This window comes from Perissodus microlepis, chromosome 19 (genome assembly GCF_051167445.1).
Source record: "Perissodus microlepis isolate ML-2025 ecotype Zambia chromosome 19, ASM5116744v1, whole genome shotgun sequence".
Classification (NCBI taxonomy): domain Eukaryota; kingdom Metazoa; phylum Chordata; class Actinopteri; order Cichliformes; family Cichlidae; genus Perissodus; species Perissodus microlepis.
In genome coordinates this window covers 20,379,406-20,398,384 of record NC_140479.1, presented here as the reverse complement: position 1 = coordinate 20,398,384, position 18,979 = coordinate 20,379,406, and the positions used below count along the sequence as shown (strand labels likewise).

General features: G+C 40.0%; 1 protein-coding gene across 1 annotated transcript; it reads left to right on the top strand.

The window, feature by feature from the left end:
• Window positions 1-1,000: 1,000 nt before the first annotated feature.
• LOC146365921 (serine/threonine-protein phosphatase PP1-beta catalytic subunit-like) lies at window positions 1,001-16,434 on the top strand. Its single transcript, XM_084914605.1, has 8 exons — window positions 1,001-1,112; window positions 5,062-5,193; window positions 12,581-12,811; window positions 12,886-12,990; window positions 13,114-13,185; window positions 13,465-13,616; window positions 14,339-14,473; window positions 14,564-16,434. Exons 1-8 carry the CDS (start codon window positions 1,061-1,063, stop codon window positions 14,666-14,668), a joined length of 984 nt encoding a protein of 327 aa, XP_084770731.1. The 5' UTR covers window positions 1,001-1,060; the 3' UTR covers window positions 14,669-16,434.
• Window positions 16,435-18,979: the final 2,545 nt, after the last annotated feature.

Below are 18,979 nucleotides of genomic sequence, written 5' to 3'. Positions count from 1 at the left end.
CAGGAATGGTTTATGATCTCTTTAGAGTGATGAAATATGCCGACAGCTTCTGTTGATTATGTCACAAACTTGTGACAGGGTGAAAAGTACATTTACTCAAGCATTGAGAAACATTTTCTTTTTTTTTCTTTTTTTTGTGTCCCGTTTGGATCTTTAGCCATCAGAATTGTTGTCTTAAGGCCAAGAAAGATGCCAAGCGGATTTATTTTACCAAGTGGATCATCATGGCCTTGCCATATTGGTCCATTTGATTGACCTTTATTATAATTATGTATTTATTTTATTTTCGGTTGCTACAAACGGGACAGACGTGACTGGGGGATAGGACAGGGAGAAAGAATGAAAGAAAGAGAGGGAGAGAAAGAAAACCAAAGGGGAGAAGAGATGGTGAGAAGGGGGGGAAGAAAGGAAAAAACAAACAAACAAACAAACAAAACGCCTGGATCACCTGTATGGAGAAAAAAAACAGAAGAGAAAGCAAACAACAAAGAGCAACATAATAAAAACAGCACCATCACAATAAACTAGCTAGCAGTAGATAACAGTAGATACTAAATAATAAACGATATTGTGCAGCACGCAAGATAGAGAAACATTTTCTGCGGTTTCCCCCTTCATCCAGCTCAAGCTGAAATACTATACTTTACACCACTTACATACGTATTTATTTTGACACATTGCAGACATAATTAGAAACCAGATCAGTTTACTATATGTAACCTGATGTAACCTTTACTTTGTTTGTTTTTTGAATCAGTAATAATGTAGCAGGTCTATAGAGGGGTGGCTGCTTACATGCTACTGTACCTTTCATACTTTTCGTACGTTTTTAGATTTCATCCCAATTCCTATTTAAACAATTGTAATTTTATTAATATTTTTGTATAGTTATAGTAGATGGTGGATGTATATAAAGGAGGTAAAAATAAAAAATAAAGTGGATTATTCACTAATCTGCTCCCTGGTCAAGGTCTTTGGCAACCGGTTTGTGAGCAACAACCCCCCCTGGTGTCGGCTGGAGGAACTGAAGCGGCCAACACTGTACAACAGCAGTGTGAAGATGGCGGAGGGTGAATTGAACGTGGATAGCCTCATCTCTCGGCTGTTGGAAGGTGAACAATTTGAGTTATATTTACTGTGTGTTTTGTGGGGAACAGGTGAAGGGTTCGGTGTTTAAAAAATGGGGTTTCAATAATATCCGGTAACTGTCGCGGTTGCCTCGCAAAATGCAGGAAAGTGTTAGCTGGTAGGGCTAACGTCAGTCCATTTTAACGCTATGCCCGGCTAGCTTCGGCTAACGTTACCGTTAGCTGGCCGTGTTTATAAACACTGCAAGCGCTGAAAGCCTAGCGTGTGTTTGTGCAGCAATAATCTGCGGTTACGTTTGGCAGATAACGTATCGTGTCGTGGCCTTTACTTTAGCGTGTAATTAAACTTTCGGTCTGCTGTGTTTGCGGCATTTTTCGTTTTACCCCATTTGCCAAATTATGTGGGGCTGATGTCAAGAAGGAGGGGCGGGGACGTTTTCTTTCCTCCTCGTCCTGTGTGCATAGTATAAAGTCATTGTTACTGTTGTAGGTTGAATCGTTGTACTGTTACGCAGTAGTATTGCAGCTCCCTTTGGTTTAAACGCGTTTGCCCCACATCCGCGGTGCTGACGGTTGTCATTATTTTATTTGCTGCCCCCACAAATTTTTGTGTATTAGTGACCTGGTTATTAGGTCTGCTCTATAAATAAGTGGAAAAGAATAATAATAATAATAATAATAAAACACAAATAGCTAACTTTAATGGGTGTCGTTTATCACTAGATCCTGAATGAATCATAGCTGGTTAACTATTGGGTTGTTTTTTTAAAATAAAGTTACCTTTTTTGGAGTGACTTGGTTTGGAGGTGTCTTTTTTAGTGGGCAGGTTGGTGTGATTCAGGACACTCATGCTCACACATTACCTTTATATATCTTTGTTCGCACTAAAGGTACATCAGAATTAAGAAACACACATGTGATAAAAGAATATTAGTGAAATATGTGTTTCTTTGGCTCATCCACAGGGATGTTTAAGTCAGGCTGTGTTCACAATGACGTTGTTTGCTTTTATACTTTGGGGAATTTTGGTGATGTCTGAGGATGAGGATATTTGGGCCAAGCAGAAAGAAGGATGATGGCTGACCAGCTGCTTCAGAGAAGACCGTGAGTTTTCTGTTCCCCTGAGATATCCTTTGAGTCATAGCAGACCACTACAGCGAATTCAGCTGTCCTTGGCATACTTTCCACTGCTATCTTTGACTCTGGTGGAGGATGCTAGGATAATTCTTGGTGGTAACTGCATCTCCCTGGGTTTCTTACCATTTCAGATTTAAAGAGTTGTTTTGAATACAGAAAGGTGACTTTGAGACAGCTGTGTGTGTGACTTTTGGCCAACCATTTATCTCTGCTCAAAAGTCCTCCGCTGACACACTTTTCCTTGGCACTCAGCTCCAACTGTGACTTGTTGATTACATTGCTCATGTTTGTAATGCCAGTTGAACTTGGCATTTGACGTCTTTCGTAAGTGATTAGTTTGGTAATCATCTTTGCGGTCTACAAAAGTTTTTTATTTTATTATTATGTTATTGTCTCATAGATAAGTGTTTGGTTACCCTTTCAGTTACTGATGTGAGCATCATAAATAGTTATAACTGAGTATTAATTAAGCAATAAATACATGACGCATCTTCTTTAATCAAAGGTTTTGCCTCAGAGCTGATTAGAATACTAGAGTAATACAAAACACAAACTCTGTTTTCCCAGTGTTTACCACAGATTCCCAGTTATATATCAAGAGACTCATAATGGTCTTGTGTCAAGTTTCTGAAGAAAGCCCTTTGAAATGCTTTTATTCTGCATTCCAGCATAACAAAGTAGCTTACTGTTTGTTTTTCTGCGTGAGAAAAAGTGTCATTGAGACTGCTTATTCATTCTTATAAAACATGTGAACGCTCGCACAGTTTAGCAAGACAAACAAACAATGATTCTGTTTATGATTGTTGCAAAATCCTTGTCATTGCTTCAGTTTGGCCTTTGCCCCCTCAGTAGTCTTAAGTACATAATCTCTTTTAAAAGTGCCAGCCTGCAGAGTGCAAGTGCGAACAGTAAAAAGTTCACTGCTAAAGCTGAGCAGGCTAAACATCCGAGCTTAACTTGCTCTGCTCTGATGAGGCTGGGCTGTTGAGTAAAGAGCCCTACTTCTGCGATTTCATGCTCCGCACTCTGAGAAGCAGATGGGAAATGTAGCAGTGCTGATTCAGTAGATGGAGGATAAGAAATATTAACGGAGGAGCCGTTGAACAGTTTTTGACACTGTGGATTTGGTTTATATTCCTGTGATTCACTCGCTTAAACTCAGATTTGGTTGGATTTCTTAGCTAATGAAACCCTGAGAGTCAGGGAGTTTGACTCTCAGTGTAAGCAGAATGCATATAAATGTTTATATATGTACAGAAACATCAGGCACTAAGCTTTAGGAATTCCACACAAACACATCAATTTGAACTGCTCCCTTGTGGGGTCATTCTGTGGTCATTCTGTAATGGTATCCATTAAATACAACAGAAAAAGCTACATTGAAAAAGGGTATAGAAACTCATTCTCTGACTAACATGCATTCGCTTCACTAGGCTCAGCTACCCTTTATTGGGCTCTTTTGTGGGCGTCTAGCTTAAAGGCAATAACAAAATGGTTAGTTATTGCATAATTCCTCAGTTGTGGATTTGTTCATCACTTTTGTTTCCATGCATAGAATATTTTCATGCCTTGCTTTGATTTGCTTTTTGTAATGTCAACCTAGGACTTAAAAGCGAGTATTATGAGATCATTATTGAGTCTGTTATCCATTTATATTCATTTCAGCTTTTGTTCACAGTTACTACCATAACAAGTGGTTTTTCCTGCGTAAAGAAATGTTTGCCTCGCCTACAGGGTTTTTAGCCAATGCCAAAGGAACACGACTAGCGCCAGAATGATAAGAACTGAGAATAAAAATAGCAGTTCAAACCCTCTTTGCATGTGCTGTATAGCAGTTCAGCAAATTACCATTTAACAAGCAGAATGTACACTTAAATACTTTGTATCTTGACTTTCATCAACTCTCATTTAACCATAGCTGCCTCCCTCAAACTCGTTCTTATACTCTCTTCCACTGTTGCAATTAAATAATTTTAACTACTTTTGTTAAATTAAGTTTCATTTTTATCAGATTGTCAGTAATAATAAGAAAATGCATAGATTTCTGTCAAACAGGACATTACAGTCCCATTGCCTTTACTTTACATAGACTAGTCACGCTTACTGTCGTGCGTAGTCATCTCCCAAAGGCTGATTCTAAGCCAGGGATGACTCTGATTACTGGTATGATTTTGCATAGCTGTAATGCTGTGTGACTGATAATGTGCTCTTTATAGACCATCTTTAAGAAATATTCAGAAATATTACACTAAGTTTTCCAGACCTGAAATTGAAAATGTCAAATATATCAGGCACAGACTATTCCAAACAATATAAAACTTAACTTTTGTCTATTCCAGCCTCCAGATAAGATGGCAAGCAAGTAGTTCTTAAGTTATAATCTCACTTTTCATATCTTTGTCTGTTTCAGCTGCTGACTATAACCAGCGTTTGCATTTCTCACTCCCCTTTTTTATCGTTATAAGATAAATTTTCACCCAGAGCTGTGGCGGAACGCCAGAAAGTAGGCTTAAGCTACTGCAGCTACACAGCCAATAAACCCACACCAGTGCTCAGATGCAAGCTGCTCTCACAGAATAAGCAGCGTGTTTCTAAATTATGGCTGAGACTAAGCAGCTATAGGCTACAGAATCATTACACCCTCAGTTTATTGGCTTTTGTGATACTGCCACAAGTATTTTTCCCTTAGGTGAAGCATTATTCTGTCATGGCCTAATTTTGATGAAGTTTGTGTTGCTGGTGTTGTTTTGTTTTTTGGGAGTTTTTTTACACACTGATTGTTGATAACTCACTCACTTGACAATAGCACTGACTGTGTAGTTTGTCTCATCCTTAGTGCGGGGATGTCGCCCGGGGAAGATAGTCCAGATGACAGAGGCGGAGGTGCGGGGTCTTTGCATCAAATCCAGGGAGATCTTCCTCAGCCAACCCATCCTGCTGGAGCTGGAAGCGCCCCTGAAGATCTGTGGTCAGTGTTTTCTGCCCTGACCTAACTCTCAATTAAATTGTTTACGAACACAGAAAGTTAAAGGAACCTAAAAACATGGGCACCATTGATATTTTCTCTGTTTGTTTTCCCTTTGGTCCAATAATTGGTTTAACACGTACTCTGTAGGTTTTGATTATTTTTCTGTGGCCTTTTGAAATGTCAAACAACAACATAATCTGAATTTTTAATGCTATAGTCTGGCTGCAAAGGGTTGGGTGCACTGATGGCAAACCCCCACTCTGCAAAGCACAGACCACAAACTCTGCATAGCCCACAGCAGCAATCTATTTCTTTGATGCAGCTCAGACTTATGTAACCAGACCGGGTAACACTGTCTTATCCTGGGTCATATAGTAAGTCACTGTTACTCTCTTGACTCAGCTGCTCCATGTATGTAACAGAGAATACACTCACACATATGCACAGATTACACACATACTATAGATAAATGAAAAACAAGCAGAGAAATACACTTTTACAAGTGAGCTTCTTCTTCTTCTTCTTTCTTTGCGTTTGAAATAGCCATCACTGCTGCTGTGTCTAACTGGCTCCTGCATATCTCTGCACACTCCCACATGCTTTATCTCATTCCTCCAGTGTATTGCAGCAACTTCAAACAACTCTGAACTCTCTATTACATGTGTCAGTCCTTGAAAGTAATACTTTCAAGAATCATACTAGGGCTGGGCGATATATCGAGTTTTTTAAAAATATCGATATATTTTTATACGAGATATAAGATGTGACCATATCCTTTATATCGATATATACGTTATAATTATAGTTGTGGAGCCACAAGTTTGCCTCTCTTTCGTCCACTTTTGTCTTTACGCAACGTTACTCCGCCTCGCCTCTCCTTCACTGAACACAACTCCCCCTCCTCCCCCATAGCTTCACCTGCAGGCAGCGACAAGATGAACACGGCAAATCTCCGTTAACGAGTTACTGCGCATCGCTCCGTGCGTGGGGCTGGACGGCGTCAACGTGCTAACGAGCTAACCACGCTAACCACGCTAACGCCATGCAGCCCGCAGGGGCTGCACAGCCTAAAATCCTTTCATTTTCTCAAAAGTTGACAGCGCGCCTTATGTATGAATTCTGGTTGTGCTTGATGACCGCGAACTGATTTTATGTGGAACACGGCGCTCAGCAATCTCTCAAAAAATGTTTTAGTACGACTTTGGTAAGCTACGGAGCTGCACCGCTTGATGGATTGTCGGAGCATTACGGCTACCGAGGAGCCTCGCGTAGTAATACGCACTGTGCTTCAACATAATATTACCGTATTGTGTGTGTATAAGGACCATAAATGGCACCTGAAGCGGATTTCAAACTCCAGGCTGTCAGTCACGCAGTAGAAGTTGGGAACAGAGCACCTGTGAAATCTGCCTATGTTATTATGCTCAGCGTCTTTTTAGTTTACATTTTGACTGCACAATTGTGAGCTTTTTGTTATGGACAAAAACAACATACTTTTCTTTTATTTATGGAGCATTATTTTTAATAAATGCTCATAATTTATTTTTGAGTAGTTTTTTTCATGTACATCTATGCTGTATGTTAATAAAAGTGCCTGTGTGACATCTGGGACACAGCTTTGACTAAGAACTCTCTTTTTGTTCTTACTTTATGTCTTTAAAAAAATATCAAGATATATATCTTATATCGCCATCCAGCTAAAAAATATTGAGATATGAATTTTGGGTCATATCGCCCAGCCCTACTGTATACCACCTAAACACTCAGCCTCAGATGGCGCTATTTATATTGTAAGTGAAGCAGTAAGGAATTTTAATTGAATGCTGACATTGGTGGTGTCTATATGTCTAACATCTCAGTGATCAGTACAGCTAGCTTTACAAAGGCCATGTCTGCCTTTCTCCATACAGGTCTAACTTTGATGAGTTCTAGATGGTGCTGTTTGTAATTGTAACTTTATATGTTTAGTTCTTGAACCTATAACCTCAGGCTAATTAGCTGCCTTTAACCCACAGCTGTGATGGCAGGCAAGAACTGACTATAAAGACCAAACAGTGAATGTCTTCAATTATTTACTTAGGTCACATGGATCAGGTTCTGAACTTACTTGCACACGATCTCATCTGCTAATTGTAATTCTACTAGTGAATGTTTCCCAAGCTTGCAGCTTTGCCACTGTGTAAACTTAAACACAGACTTCTAATAACCATCATTATGAGGATGAGGATTTTTTATTTTTTTTGCTACAAAAAAATAATCTATGATTAAAAAAAAAAAAAACACCATCTTGTAATTAGAGTTGTCTGCAAAATAACCAAAGGGTTAGATTTGTTAATCAGTTGAATTAGTTGAAGAAAGACCACAAACATCAATGCTGTGTGCTCTGTGTATGAGCAGGCCTGAGATAAATCGTAAATGTGAAACAATTCTCCAAATCCTTGGTTTATATTTATGAGCCTCAGTTTCAGAATTATTATACCCCTAGCAAATAAGATACCTTTTATTACTTCTTGACTACAAGGAGTGATTGAGAAGCAGCACAAACAGTTCACAAATTGAAGAGAATAATATGAAAGTATAATGATATGAACTATGAAACAGAAATTGCTTACGATAATTATCTCTCTTTTCCATACTTGCCCAAAGACATGCTATCCTTGTGTGTTTTTAATGAGAGTGATAGAGGATACTTGAGCCCCTGTTTAGTTTAGTTATAGAGTAAGTTTATTATCCTTTTGCTGCAGCTAGAATAAATTCACACACTATCCATGGAAACATAAAGAGGACCTAAAGCTATTGGAACTGCAAAACATCACTAAGATTTTACAAATTCTGCTAAGGTGCAATATAAACTTCACTTTAATCTGGTGCAATTTTGCTCTTAACGAGACTGTGGTGTTTGTCCCCAGTAGGGAGCACATTAGGCGGGTGTGTGTTGATAGTTAGTTAGAACAGAACACAAGATTGCACCACAAATCAGTTTCAATTGTAGACTTTTTCCTTTAATTAAGACGTCTCTAGTTTTCTTGATTAAAGACCCTGGAGTAAGTTGATTGCAAGTCTGTCTGCGACGCTAAAATAGATTCTTTTCTTGCATCTTGCACCATCATTATCGTTAAATCACAGAATTCGGCAAGGTCAGTCTTTAACCAGACAGCTGTTTATTTTATTTTTGTTGAAGGAAAGTGGTAAAGGACAAACTTAAGGAAGAAGGAAAAAAAACATGTGACAGGGTTTGGCCTCAGCTAGTGGAGCAAGCGTGTTTCTAGAAGCAGGAGGAAACATTGCTGTATTAGGTTACTGTAATATTTTAAAGATCACGAAAACTTGATCTGTGTACTGAACCTGTTTTATTTACATTTGTTGTTTTTCTTTAAATTTGACGTGTGCGTCATGATCCCCAAGGTGATATTCTTACCTGAACACACTATACTATCGTTCGAGACAATAACCCTGTTAGCTTAGTGTTTACAAATATACTCTGAGCGGTATTATTCAGTATTCCTAAAACACCTGTACTCTAATGCTTGTACCACAAATGGACAACATAGCCCATGCTGTTGTGCACTGTTGTTTTTCTAAAAATGTTTTATGAACTTTTATATTGCGTCCTCTTGGAAGATAAATCCTGCTAATTTGTGGTTCTGCATTGTGTTTTGTTTTGTTTTTAGCTTTCCATTTTCTGCACTGGTTTTGAACCCATAATCTCTGTGCTTCTACTGTCTGTTTGTTTTGACGGAACAGAAACAGGCCAAGTAAATAATTCACTCACTGACATCCTACACTTTCTTGTAAGAGTGCAGGCAGAGGCTGCCCTTTTTTAAAAAAAACAAACAAACCAAAAAATGCAAATTCACATTCATATCAGTATGTTAGTCATACAGTAGCTCTTAGTGTGGAATTGATCATACCGAGTGTAAAATGAACCTGGCAGACCTTTGTGAGCAAAACAAATACAGGGAGTGCAGAATTATTAGGCAAGTTGTATTTTTGAGGAATAATTTTATTATTGAACAACAACCATGTTCTCAATGAACCCAAAAAACTCATTAATATCAAAGCTGAGTGTTTTTGGAAGTAGTTTTTAGTTTGTTTTTAGTTTTAGCTATTTTAGGGGGATATCTGTGTGTGCAGGTGACTATTACTGTGCATAATTATTAGGCAACTTAACAAAAAACAAATATATACCCATTTCAATTATTTATTTTTACCAGTGAAACCAATATAACATCTCCACATTCACAAATATACATTTCTGACATTCAAAAACAAAACAAAAACAAATCAGCGACCAATATAGCCACCTTTCTTTGCAAGGACACTCAAAAGCCTGCCATCCATGGATTCTGTCAGTGTTTTGATCTGTTCACCATCAACATTGCGTGCAGCAGCAACCACAGCCTCCCAGACACTGTTCAGAGAGGTGTACTGTTTTCCCTCCTTGTAAATCTCACATTTGATGATGGACCACAGGTTCTCAATGGGGTTCAGATCAGGTGAACAAGGAGGCCATGTCATTAGTTTTTCTTCTTTTATACCCTTTCTTGCCAGCCACGCTGTGGAGTACTTGGACACGTGTGATGGAGCATTGTCCTGCATGAAAATCATGTTTTTCTTGAAGGATGCAGACTTCTTCCTGTACCACTGCTTGAAGAAGGTGTCTTCAAGAAACTGGCAGTAGGACTGGGAGTTGAGCTTGACTCCATCCTCAACCCGAAAAGGCCCCACAAGCTCATCTTTGATGATACCAGCCCAAACCAGTACTCCACCTCCACCTTGCTGGCGTCTGAGTCGGACTGGAGCTCTCTGCCCTTTACCAATCCAGCCACGGGCCCATCCATCTGGCCCATCAAGACTCACTCTCATTTCATCAGTCCATAAAACCTTAGAAAAATCAGTCTTGAGATATTTCTTGGCCCAGTCTTGACGTTTCAGCTTGTGTGTCTTGTTCAGTGGTGGTCGTCTTTCAGCCTTTCTTACCTTGGCCATGTCTCTGAGTATTGCACACCTTGTGCTTTTGGGCACTCCAGTGATGTTGCAGCTCTGAAATATGGCCAAACTGGTGGCAAGTGGCATCTTGGCAGCTGCACGCTTGACTTTTCTCAGTTCATGGGCAGTTATTTTGCGCCTTGGTTTTTCCACACGCTTCTTGCGACCCTGTTGACTATTTTGAATGAAACGCTTGATTGTTCGATGATCACGCTTCAGAAGCTTTGCAATTTTGAGACTGCTGCATCCCTCTGCAAGATATCTCACTATTTTTGACTTTTCTGAGCCTGTCAAGTCCTTCTTTTGACCCATTTTGCCAAAGGAAAGGAAGTTGCCTAATAATTATGCACACCTGATATAGGGTGTTGATGTCATTAGACCACACCCCTTCTCATTACAGCGATGCACATCACCTAATATGCTTAATTGGTAGTAGGCTTTCGAGCCTATACAGCTTGGAGTAAGACAACATGCATGAAGAGGATGATGTGGACAAAATACTCATTTGCCTAATAATTCTGCACTCCCTGTACTGGCTGTGACTTGTACTAATAGTAATTTAAAATATATTAAACTTGTACAGGTAAAATCTGGATATTCAGCATCATCAGTGCAGAAGGGAGAAATAAAAAGTTGCCATAGTATCACACCTCAGCTAAAGTTAACATAATAGTAAGCTATAGTTGACCTCCATCAGACATCCATCCATTTTTCTTCTTCTTATCCAGTCCAAGGTCATGAGCCTATCCCTGTCATAGGGCAAGAAAGAGGTAACACCCTAAACAGACACAACAGAGACAAACAGCCGTTCATGCCTGTGGCCAATTTAGAATCAGCAGTTAACCTAGGATACATGTGTTTGGGAACTTCAGAAAACAGAAAACCATGCAGGCACAGGGAGAACATGCAATTTCCATCCAGAAAGGCAGTGCTAACCACCATGTCACTATGCCACCCTCCACAACTCAAAATGGGAAAATAACAAACAAAAAAAATGCTGATCCCTCTCTTACCCCCCACCCCCACCCACCAACTCCTCATGTCTCTCTGATGAGCAGGTTAAACTCCAGATATCACTTTAAAAACAGTAATTAAAGTGGTAGTTTGGACTTTTAAGAAGCTTTGCTGATTTCATACTGACAGCTTGTGACCTGGATTTTGTGCATTAATGTCTGCATTAATATGTAATTCGCTCAAGTTTCAATATTGTAATATTAATGTGAAGGATTATGAAGTTGTTACTACAGTGTAAATGCCTTAGATCTTGACCAGTGGGCTGCATGTCTGGAGCAAAACTTTAAATAAATAGATAAAGTAGGAGGCTGTGAAACACAAGCCAGCCAGCTAAGAACACCAAAAACAGAAAATAACATACAGCCAGACTTAAAGCTATTCCATAAATTATTTATTTGCATGGAAGAATGTGCCTTTGCATGCTGTCCTAAGTGTAGGCCTGTAGCCATATACGATTTGGTGCCAGCCTTGGTTTGGGTTTTGGTGCATGGATGCCTGATGGGCACCGTGAAATAGGGGAAAAAATCATGCCAGCCAACCTCAATATGACTTCAATATAAAATTTACTTTTTCATTGGTCATTTTATTTTAAGGCCAGACAGCTGGACTGCTTAACAAGGGCTGTCATTTCATTGTAATTTGTGCCATGTTGTAATGAGTGTGGTGCATGAATTGGCTTTCCGTTTTGGTCATAATAAAGCCTGTTATTATTGCAACGCTTTTCTGGTAGGCCTCTCTGTAGTCATCTGTGTCTGGAGCACTTAGCCCAAATTAGAGCATCTCTTTAGCTGGTGCAAGAGGATATAAAAGGAAGCAGGTCTTGGCTAGGTGATGAAGTGAGTCTCCTCTGCAGAGACCCTGTGCTCTGGTGAGAGCGACTACCGCTCATCACTGCCTGTCTAAATGTCAAAGAGGAAGGAGATTGAGCGTTAATCCTCAGAGAGTGGTTAAAATTAAAGCAAGTTTGTGTAGATATGTGTGTGTGTGGATTTTTGGATGGATGTCCTTTTGTAATTAATGTGGATTGCGAGCGTTCTTTGCCTCAGTAGCTTACTTTGTGTGCTCTGGTGACAGTTTTAATGGTTTTTGTGTGTGTGTTTCGTTTGGCTCGCTCACGCAGTCCTAATATAGGCTCAGTCTTATGTCCCAACCAAACTACATGTCTTGCAGATCTTATATTGAAATCCAAACAACTTCAGTGAGTTGTGCGTGTAGGAGTCAGGAGGTAGAAAAACACAGCATTAAAAATATTTCTACACTTTTTTTTCCTCTAGGCAGAATTCTCCTCCTACCTGTCTCTGTTTGACTACAACATCCTGCCTTTAAACTGTCAAATTAACACCCTTACTTGCCTGTCCCCTCATCCCTTTTACCTCTGTTTCAGGTGATATTCATGGGCAGTACACAGACCTATTGAGGCTGTTTGAATATGGTGGCTTCCCTCCAGAGGCAAATTACCTTTTCCTGGGTGATTATGTGGACAGAGGGAAACAATCCCTGGAAACCATTTGCCTTCTGCTTGCCTACAAGATCAAATACCCAGAGAACTTTTTCCTGCTCAGGGGCAACCATGAGTGTGCTTCCATCAACCGCATCTATGGGTTCTACGACGAGTGTAAGTACTAATAAACTGAGGCTTTACACAGGCGCAGTTCAGTTCTGAGAATATCTTTTGATTTCTTTCACCAGGCAAGCGCAGGTTCAACATCAAGTTGTGGAAGACTTTCACTGACTGCTTTAACTGCCTCCCCATTGCTGCTATTATTGATGAGAAAATCTTCTGCTGCCATGGAGGTGAGGGAGCTACCGTCGACACTCGCTGCCCTGAATCTGAACTGCAGCTTTTTATTAACCCGTGTTTGAAATAGCTCTATAGTGTCTTTAATCAAAAGCAATCTTTTTGCCTTTTTGTTCCAGGGCTGTCACCGGACTTGCAGTCGATGGAGCAAATCCGCAGGATCATGAGGCCCACAGACGTGCCCGACACAGGTACTGTGTGTACCTGCGTGTTCTTAGATGTATGCTCGTACTTGACACTGAACATGTTCACTTCCTCTGGATTCCTCCCAGGAATTTAAGTTTATTTTTAAATGGAAAAAACAGCCTCTCTCTTCCTGAGTGTATGACTGTTTCATCAGTAGATCATCTTTGTTACATCAGCCAAGGTTTTAGCAGATTTTTCCATTTGTCTGTTTATTCTCTCCTTTCCACTTTTTCCCCGCTTTGTGTTCCTCGGGTCCATCTATCTTCTACCTGTGTGTATCCCAGGTCTGCTGTGTGACCTGTTGTGGTCAGATCCAGACAAGGATGTACAAGGCTGGGGAGAGAACGACCGCGGGGTCTCCTTCACCTTCGGAGCAGATGTGGTCAGTAAGTTCCTAAACCGGCATGACCTGGACCTCATCTGCAGAGCCCACCAGGTAATTGGGAGTGGAATTGGGTATGAGTCTGATTGTGAAGTGAAAGTCCCTGTAGGCACAAAGCTAGGATATTGATTAGCCTTTTTTTTTTTCTTTTTTTCTGTGATTTAAAATTGTTTATCCATTTGCTTCAGTTATGTCCATCCTCGATTTTAATTAATGTTGTTGATGAGAGGACACAGAAAACAGAGCAGAAAACATCTATTAATAGAAGCTTTCTAATTTCCTGCTCCCATTCGTTCTCTGTATTCCTCCCATGTATTGTACATACAGGCACTCAGTTTATAATATTTTTTCTTGTTTAAAATATTATTATGCAAACTATGACGAGGCACTTTATTCATTTATGGCCTGGAGATAGAATAGATGTCTCTTGCTTAACGTGATCTCCTACCAGTGGAGTGGAGTGCATGGAGAAAGGTAAACAGGAGCAACACTTGTAGTATAAAGAGTCATCCACTTATGACACTGTTGCCTGTTGATTGTCACAAATAAGACTTTCTCAAAGTACTGATCATACAACTGAACAATCAGGAGACTGGTTCCTAAGTTACCCACGGTTATTTCAGCTCTGCATTTGGTTTTTCTTATTGATTTCAGATGTAGGTGGTTACGTACACTCAACCTTGATAGCAAACTTGGATTGTGAAACTAGCTGAAGACCTGTTTCTTGGTATTGATTTTTTGTAGGCGCTGGAATAATGTCATCTTTCTTTTAACAGGTTGTGGAGGATGGATACGAGTTCTTTGCCAAACGCCAACTGGTCACACTTTTCTCTGCTCCAAACTACTGCGGGGAGTTTGATAATGCAGGCGGCATGATGAGTGTTGACGAATCCCTCATGTGCTCCTTCCAGGTAGTGTGAAAACCATTTGCCTTTTTCGGGTGTTTGTGTGTGTGTGTGTGAACTGACAGTGACACATTTCTCTGTGTTTGTGTTTTAAAGATCCTAAAGCCCTCAGAGAAGAAGGCCAAGTATCAGTACGGTGGTGTAAATTCTGGCCGGCCTGTCACCCCACCCCGCACCACCCAAGCCCCCAAGAAGAGGTGAACATACAACCGTGGCTCTCCCTCCTCCTTCTCACCTCATACAACCCCCGTCTGCCATCATGGCACCCCTCTGTAACTCCCCTGTATAGTGAAGATACAGGGCTTATCTAATTGCCCGAATCTTTTTTCTCCTCCTTCCCCACTCAACCAACCCCTCGTCAACTCCACTGACAGCTCTTTTCTTAATGTGTACGTGTACATAAATTTGCTGTGACCAATCTTTTTCTCTTTTTTTGCCTGTTTGTTGGTATTTTTGATATTATTAACAAATAATCTTTTTTGGTGGTTTTATTTCTAATGCTTTTTCTTTTGTTTTCTTTCTTCTCTGGTTTTCTGGGCTTCTGTGTTGTGTAAAGGAATGGCTACTCTGTTTAGAGCGGCAACATGACCAAGTCACCATAAATCTTTTTCAAAACAAAATGAAGGTTCAACGTTATTTTGCCTTGACCTCTGAAAAAGCCGAGAGAATCTTTTCCGTGTGTTTCAGTTCAGACTGCGGTTTCTGTGCAATGATAGTTCCCTAGACACAAATAACATTTCTTTTAATCCAGTTTAACATCTTAAACTCGTTACAGCATGTGCAGTGCACTTTGTGGTTGTTGTGCACAAGCACATTTTATATATTTAACCAATGAGAAAGCGCAACTTCCAATGAGTAGCAGAGAATGTGAACAGACCGACTTGAATGAAATATAGAGGCTAAATCAGATGCTGCTGGCAGTGACACGCTCTACCCGAAAACAACGCCCTCTGGGCATCAATTTCTCCACTCTGTTAATGCCTCCCTGCGCCACAGCTCCACTCCCACACAAAAACATGCCGCTCTCCACAGAAAGCTGGCATTAACCTTTTCTTTGGTGTATTTAATATTTGTTCTGATTAGGATAATTTGCCTTCATTTAAAAAAAAAAAAGATCTTGATTTATAGTGAAAGGTGAGCGAGAGAGACTTTTTGAATGTTTGAATGTCTGTGGTGGGTTAAGTTCTTGCAGAAGCATTTATGACAGTGGTGGGTTTTAAATGGGAGCAGATAATATAAGGAGATTGTGCTCTGCAAAGCTGGATCTTTGTATGGAGAGAATAAAGATAAGAAATGTTAAACCACTGGCTGCAATTTCACAGGATTCTAAATAAGCTCTTACATTGTTTAAAAAAAAAAAAGCTTGACAAAATGCCCCACAATATTACAAGTGTTTAGTTCAACGTGCATGTAGCACAGTGAAAACAAACACAAAGCTTTTTAGAAGCTTTGTGGGAAAATGCCAGCCGTCCAGGATAAACTGATAGAGTTGGGAGTGGGTGGCGGAGCAGGCAGTTTTAGCATCACTGTATGATTGTGTTGCCACCTGGTGTGTAAATACAGTACTACAGTTAAAAAAAAAAAAAGATATGATTTCAAATTAGACACTTCAGGATGGAGCTTCAACATATTAGCAGTCCACACATGGGGTGTCCTTTGCTACAAGAAGGTACTTAGACACTGGCCAGCAATAAGCTTGGTTGGTGAATCAGCTTTAGTGTGCTGCACATGAGGTGCAGTTGAAATTTTGTGAAAAACAGTTGCCTCTTTTCTTTCATTCTTTCTACTTTGTTTTGCTCTTTGTTGTATTTTTTTGTTGTCTGTTCACATTGTTTACTTTCATTTCACTTAATTTATTTCCTAATAATGATAATAAGACTAAAATGAGGTGTTACCAAAATCTGTTTTGCAATTTGTACAAGTTTGTTTGAAAGTCTTTAAATTCAATAAAATGGATGGAACCTAAACGCTGTTTTTAAATTATTGACTGTAATGTGTGGGCAGCTTTTACACACTGTACACTTATTTGTCACAATATATAGTTAAAGTTTTATATTCTCCTGGCTTAAATAAGAGAAGGTCCACATTTGCGTGGTCCTTTTGTCTTCTCCTCCATCACCCTATATCTAACATCCTCTGTCACACCAACCCTCTCATGCCCTCCTTCACTACATCCATGAATCTTGTCTGTGCCCTTCCTCTTTTACTCCTCCTGCCTGGCAGGTCAATATTCAACATCCTTTGTGCAGTATATCTTTTTTTTTGTCAAGGGCACTGTTTCCAAACCATGCATCATAGCAGGCCTCACTACCCTCTAGTAAACCTTTCATCTTACTCCTGCTGCTATCCTTCTGTCACCAATCACTCCTGGCACTCATCTCTACCCACTCCACCTTAGCTGCACTCTGTTTTTCACTTCTCTTGTCTAATATCTATTGCTTTGGACATTTGACCCCCAAGTATTTAAACTCGTCCACCTTCACTACCTCTGCTCTTTGCATCTATATTGTTACACCTGCCTTCTTGTCATTCACACACGTAGTCTGTTTTGCATCTACTGACTTTCCTTTCTCTTCTCCAGAGCATACCTCCACCTCTCTAGTCTCCCTTAGACCTACTCTCTCCTCTCACTACAGATCACAATGTTGTCTGCAAACATAAATATTTGTCCACTCCTGCCTGACCTCATCTTTCAGCCTGTCCATCACTGCTGCAAACCAGAAAACCTCCAGAGCCAATCCCAGATATCATCCCAACCCTACTTTGAACTCAAAGGTCACGCCTTCCACATACCTCACCCCTGTCTCACTGTGCTCATACATCTTCTCCACCACCCTCAGATACTTCACTGCCACTCCCGAATTCCTATTGGCACCCTATCAAATGCTTTCTCTAGATCTACAAAAATACACAGTGCAACTCCTTCTGAGCTTCTCTGTATTTCTCCATCAGCACTGTCATAGTAAACATCACATCTGTGGTGCTCTTTCTCAGCATGAAGCCATGCTGCTGCTCATTGATCACCACCTCTGCTTAACAAAGCTTCATCAACTCTTTCCCATGGCTTCATGATATAGCTTATCATCCCTCTGTAGTTACTACAGGTCTGAACATTGTGCTTCTTCTTGAAAGTCAGTGCTAACACACTTCTCCATCCCAAACAAAAAACAATCTGGAAAAAAAGTCCACAGCTCTCTCTCCAAGACATCTTCATACCTCCACAAGTATGTCATCTGAATCAACCATCATTCCTACTCTTCTTCTTCTTCATAGCTGGCCTCGCTTCCCTTCACTCATCCTATGCACTAACTAACTTTCCTTAATTTGTCCTCCTCTCACTCTCATTTCCCTCATTCAACAGCTCTTCAAAGTGCTCTACTCCTTTCATATTTTCAACACACCCTCTTCACTCATTCATACATTCCCATCTCCATCCTTTTGTATGCAGCAGAAGTGAACCAGTGTGGCAGTTTAGGCAGCTAAAAATGCCAAACAACTCTAAGCCCATTTCAGAGCCCTCTGGGAAAAAAGGCCTGAACACAATGAGATCAGTGACAGAGAAAACAGTGAGGGTCCAAGCGGAGATGAGATGAGAGCCAAGCAACAATGATCCATAGTACCACTTTCAGAACAATAAAGAAATAGCAATGGGGTTTTTATTTATTTGTAAACATGTGCACAAAATAATCTTCTTTCATAACCTGTGGAAACACTGCTGGAGGCTATCATCATCACTGGATATATTCACTGTCCACAGACTTCACATAGGAGAAGGTCAGATAAGGAGGAGTCCTCTGTTTCTCCTTTGGTTGTGTCACTGGTTTTTCCATTCAAAATGTCACTACCCAGATAATTCTGGAATAACATTTGATTGAATAATCACTCCAAACTAATTATTGTAAATATTAAATGTTAAGATTATTCACTGAAACAAATCTGATCTTTGAAGTTAAACCACTGTTTCAAATTAGGTTTGTTGGTTTGAATACTGATGTTGCATTCACAGAAATGCTTTGATTTACACAACATTACAATATGATATATAATTAACAATGAATATGCAAGGAGTGGAGTCAGTGAAGGTAAATGAGTTTAAACCTGTCAACCATCTAAAGCAGGGGTGTCTCAAATACACAGTGGGCCAAAATTCAAAACTGGAACAAAGTCGCAGGCTAACGTTAATATTTATTGGAATATATTTATTCCTCCAGATATAAGAATGAATCTTTTCTTATGGATTCAAACACGTTTTGCTGAAAAACTGAATATGGAACAAGCAAAGCTTAATACTAAACAATATATATATTAGCTGTATAATACCAGTAGGCCAGCTCTGATAGTAATTTGGTATGGCTTCGCGGGCCAAATGTAAGTAGGCTGCGGGCCAAATTTGGCCCGCGGGCCAGAGTTTGACACCTATGATCTAAAGCAATGGACAGTACACATGAGGACTAAAGAAGGGAGTGCAGGCAGCACGGTGTGGATGAAGACAAGACGATAGACCTGCTGTGA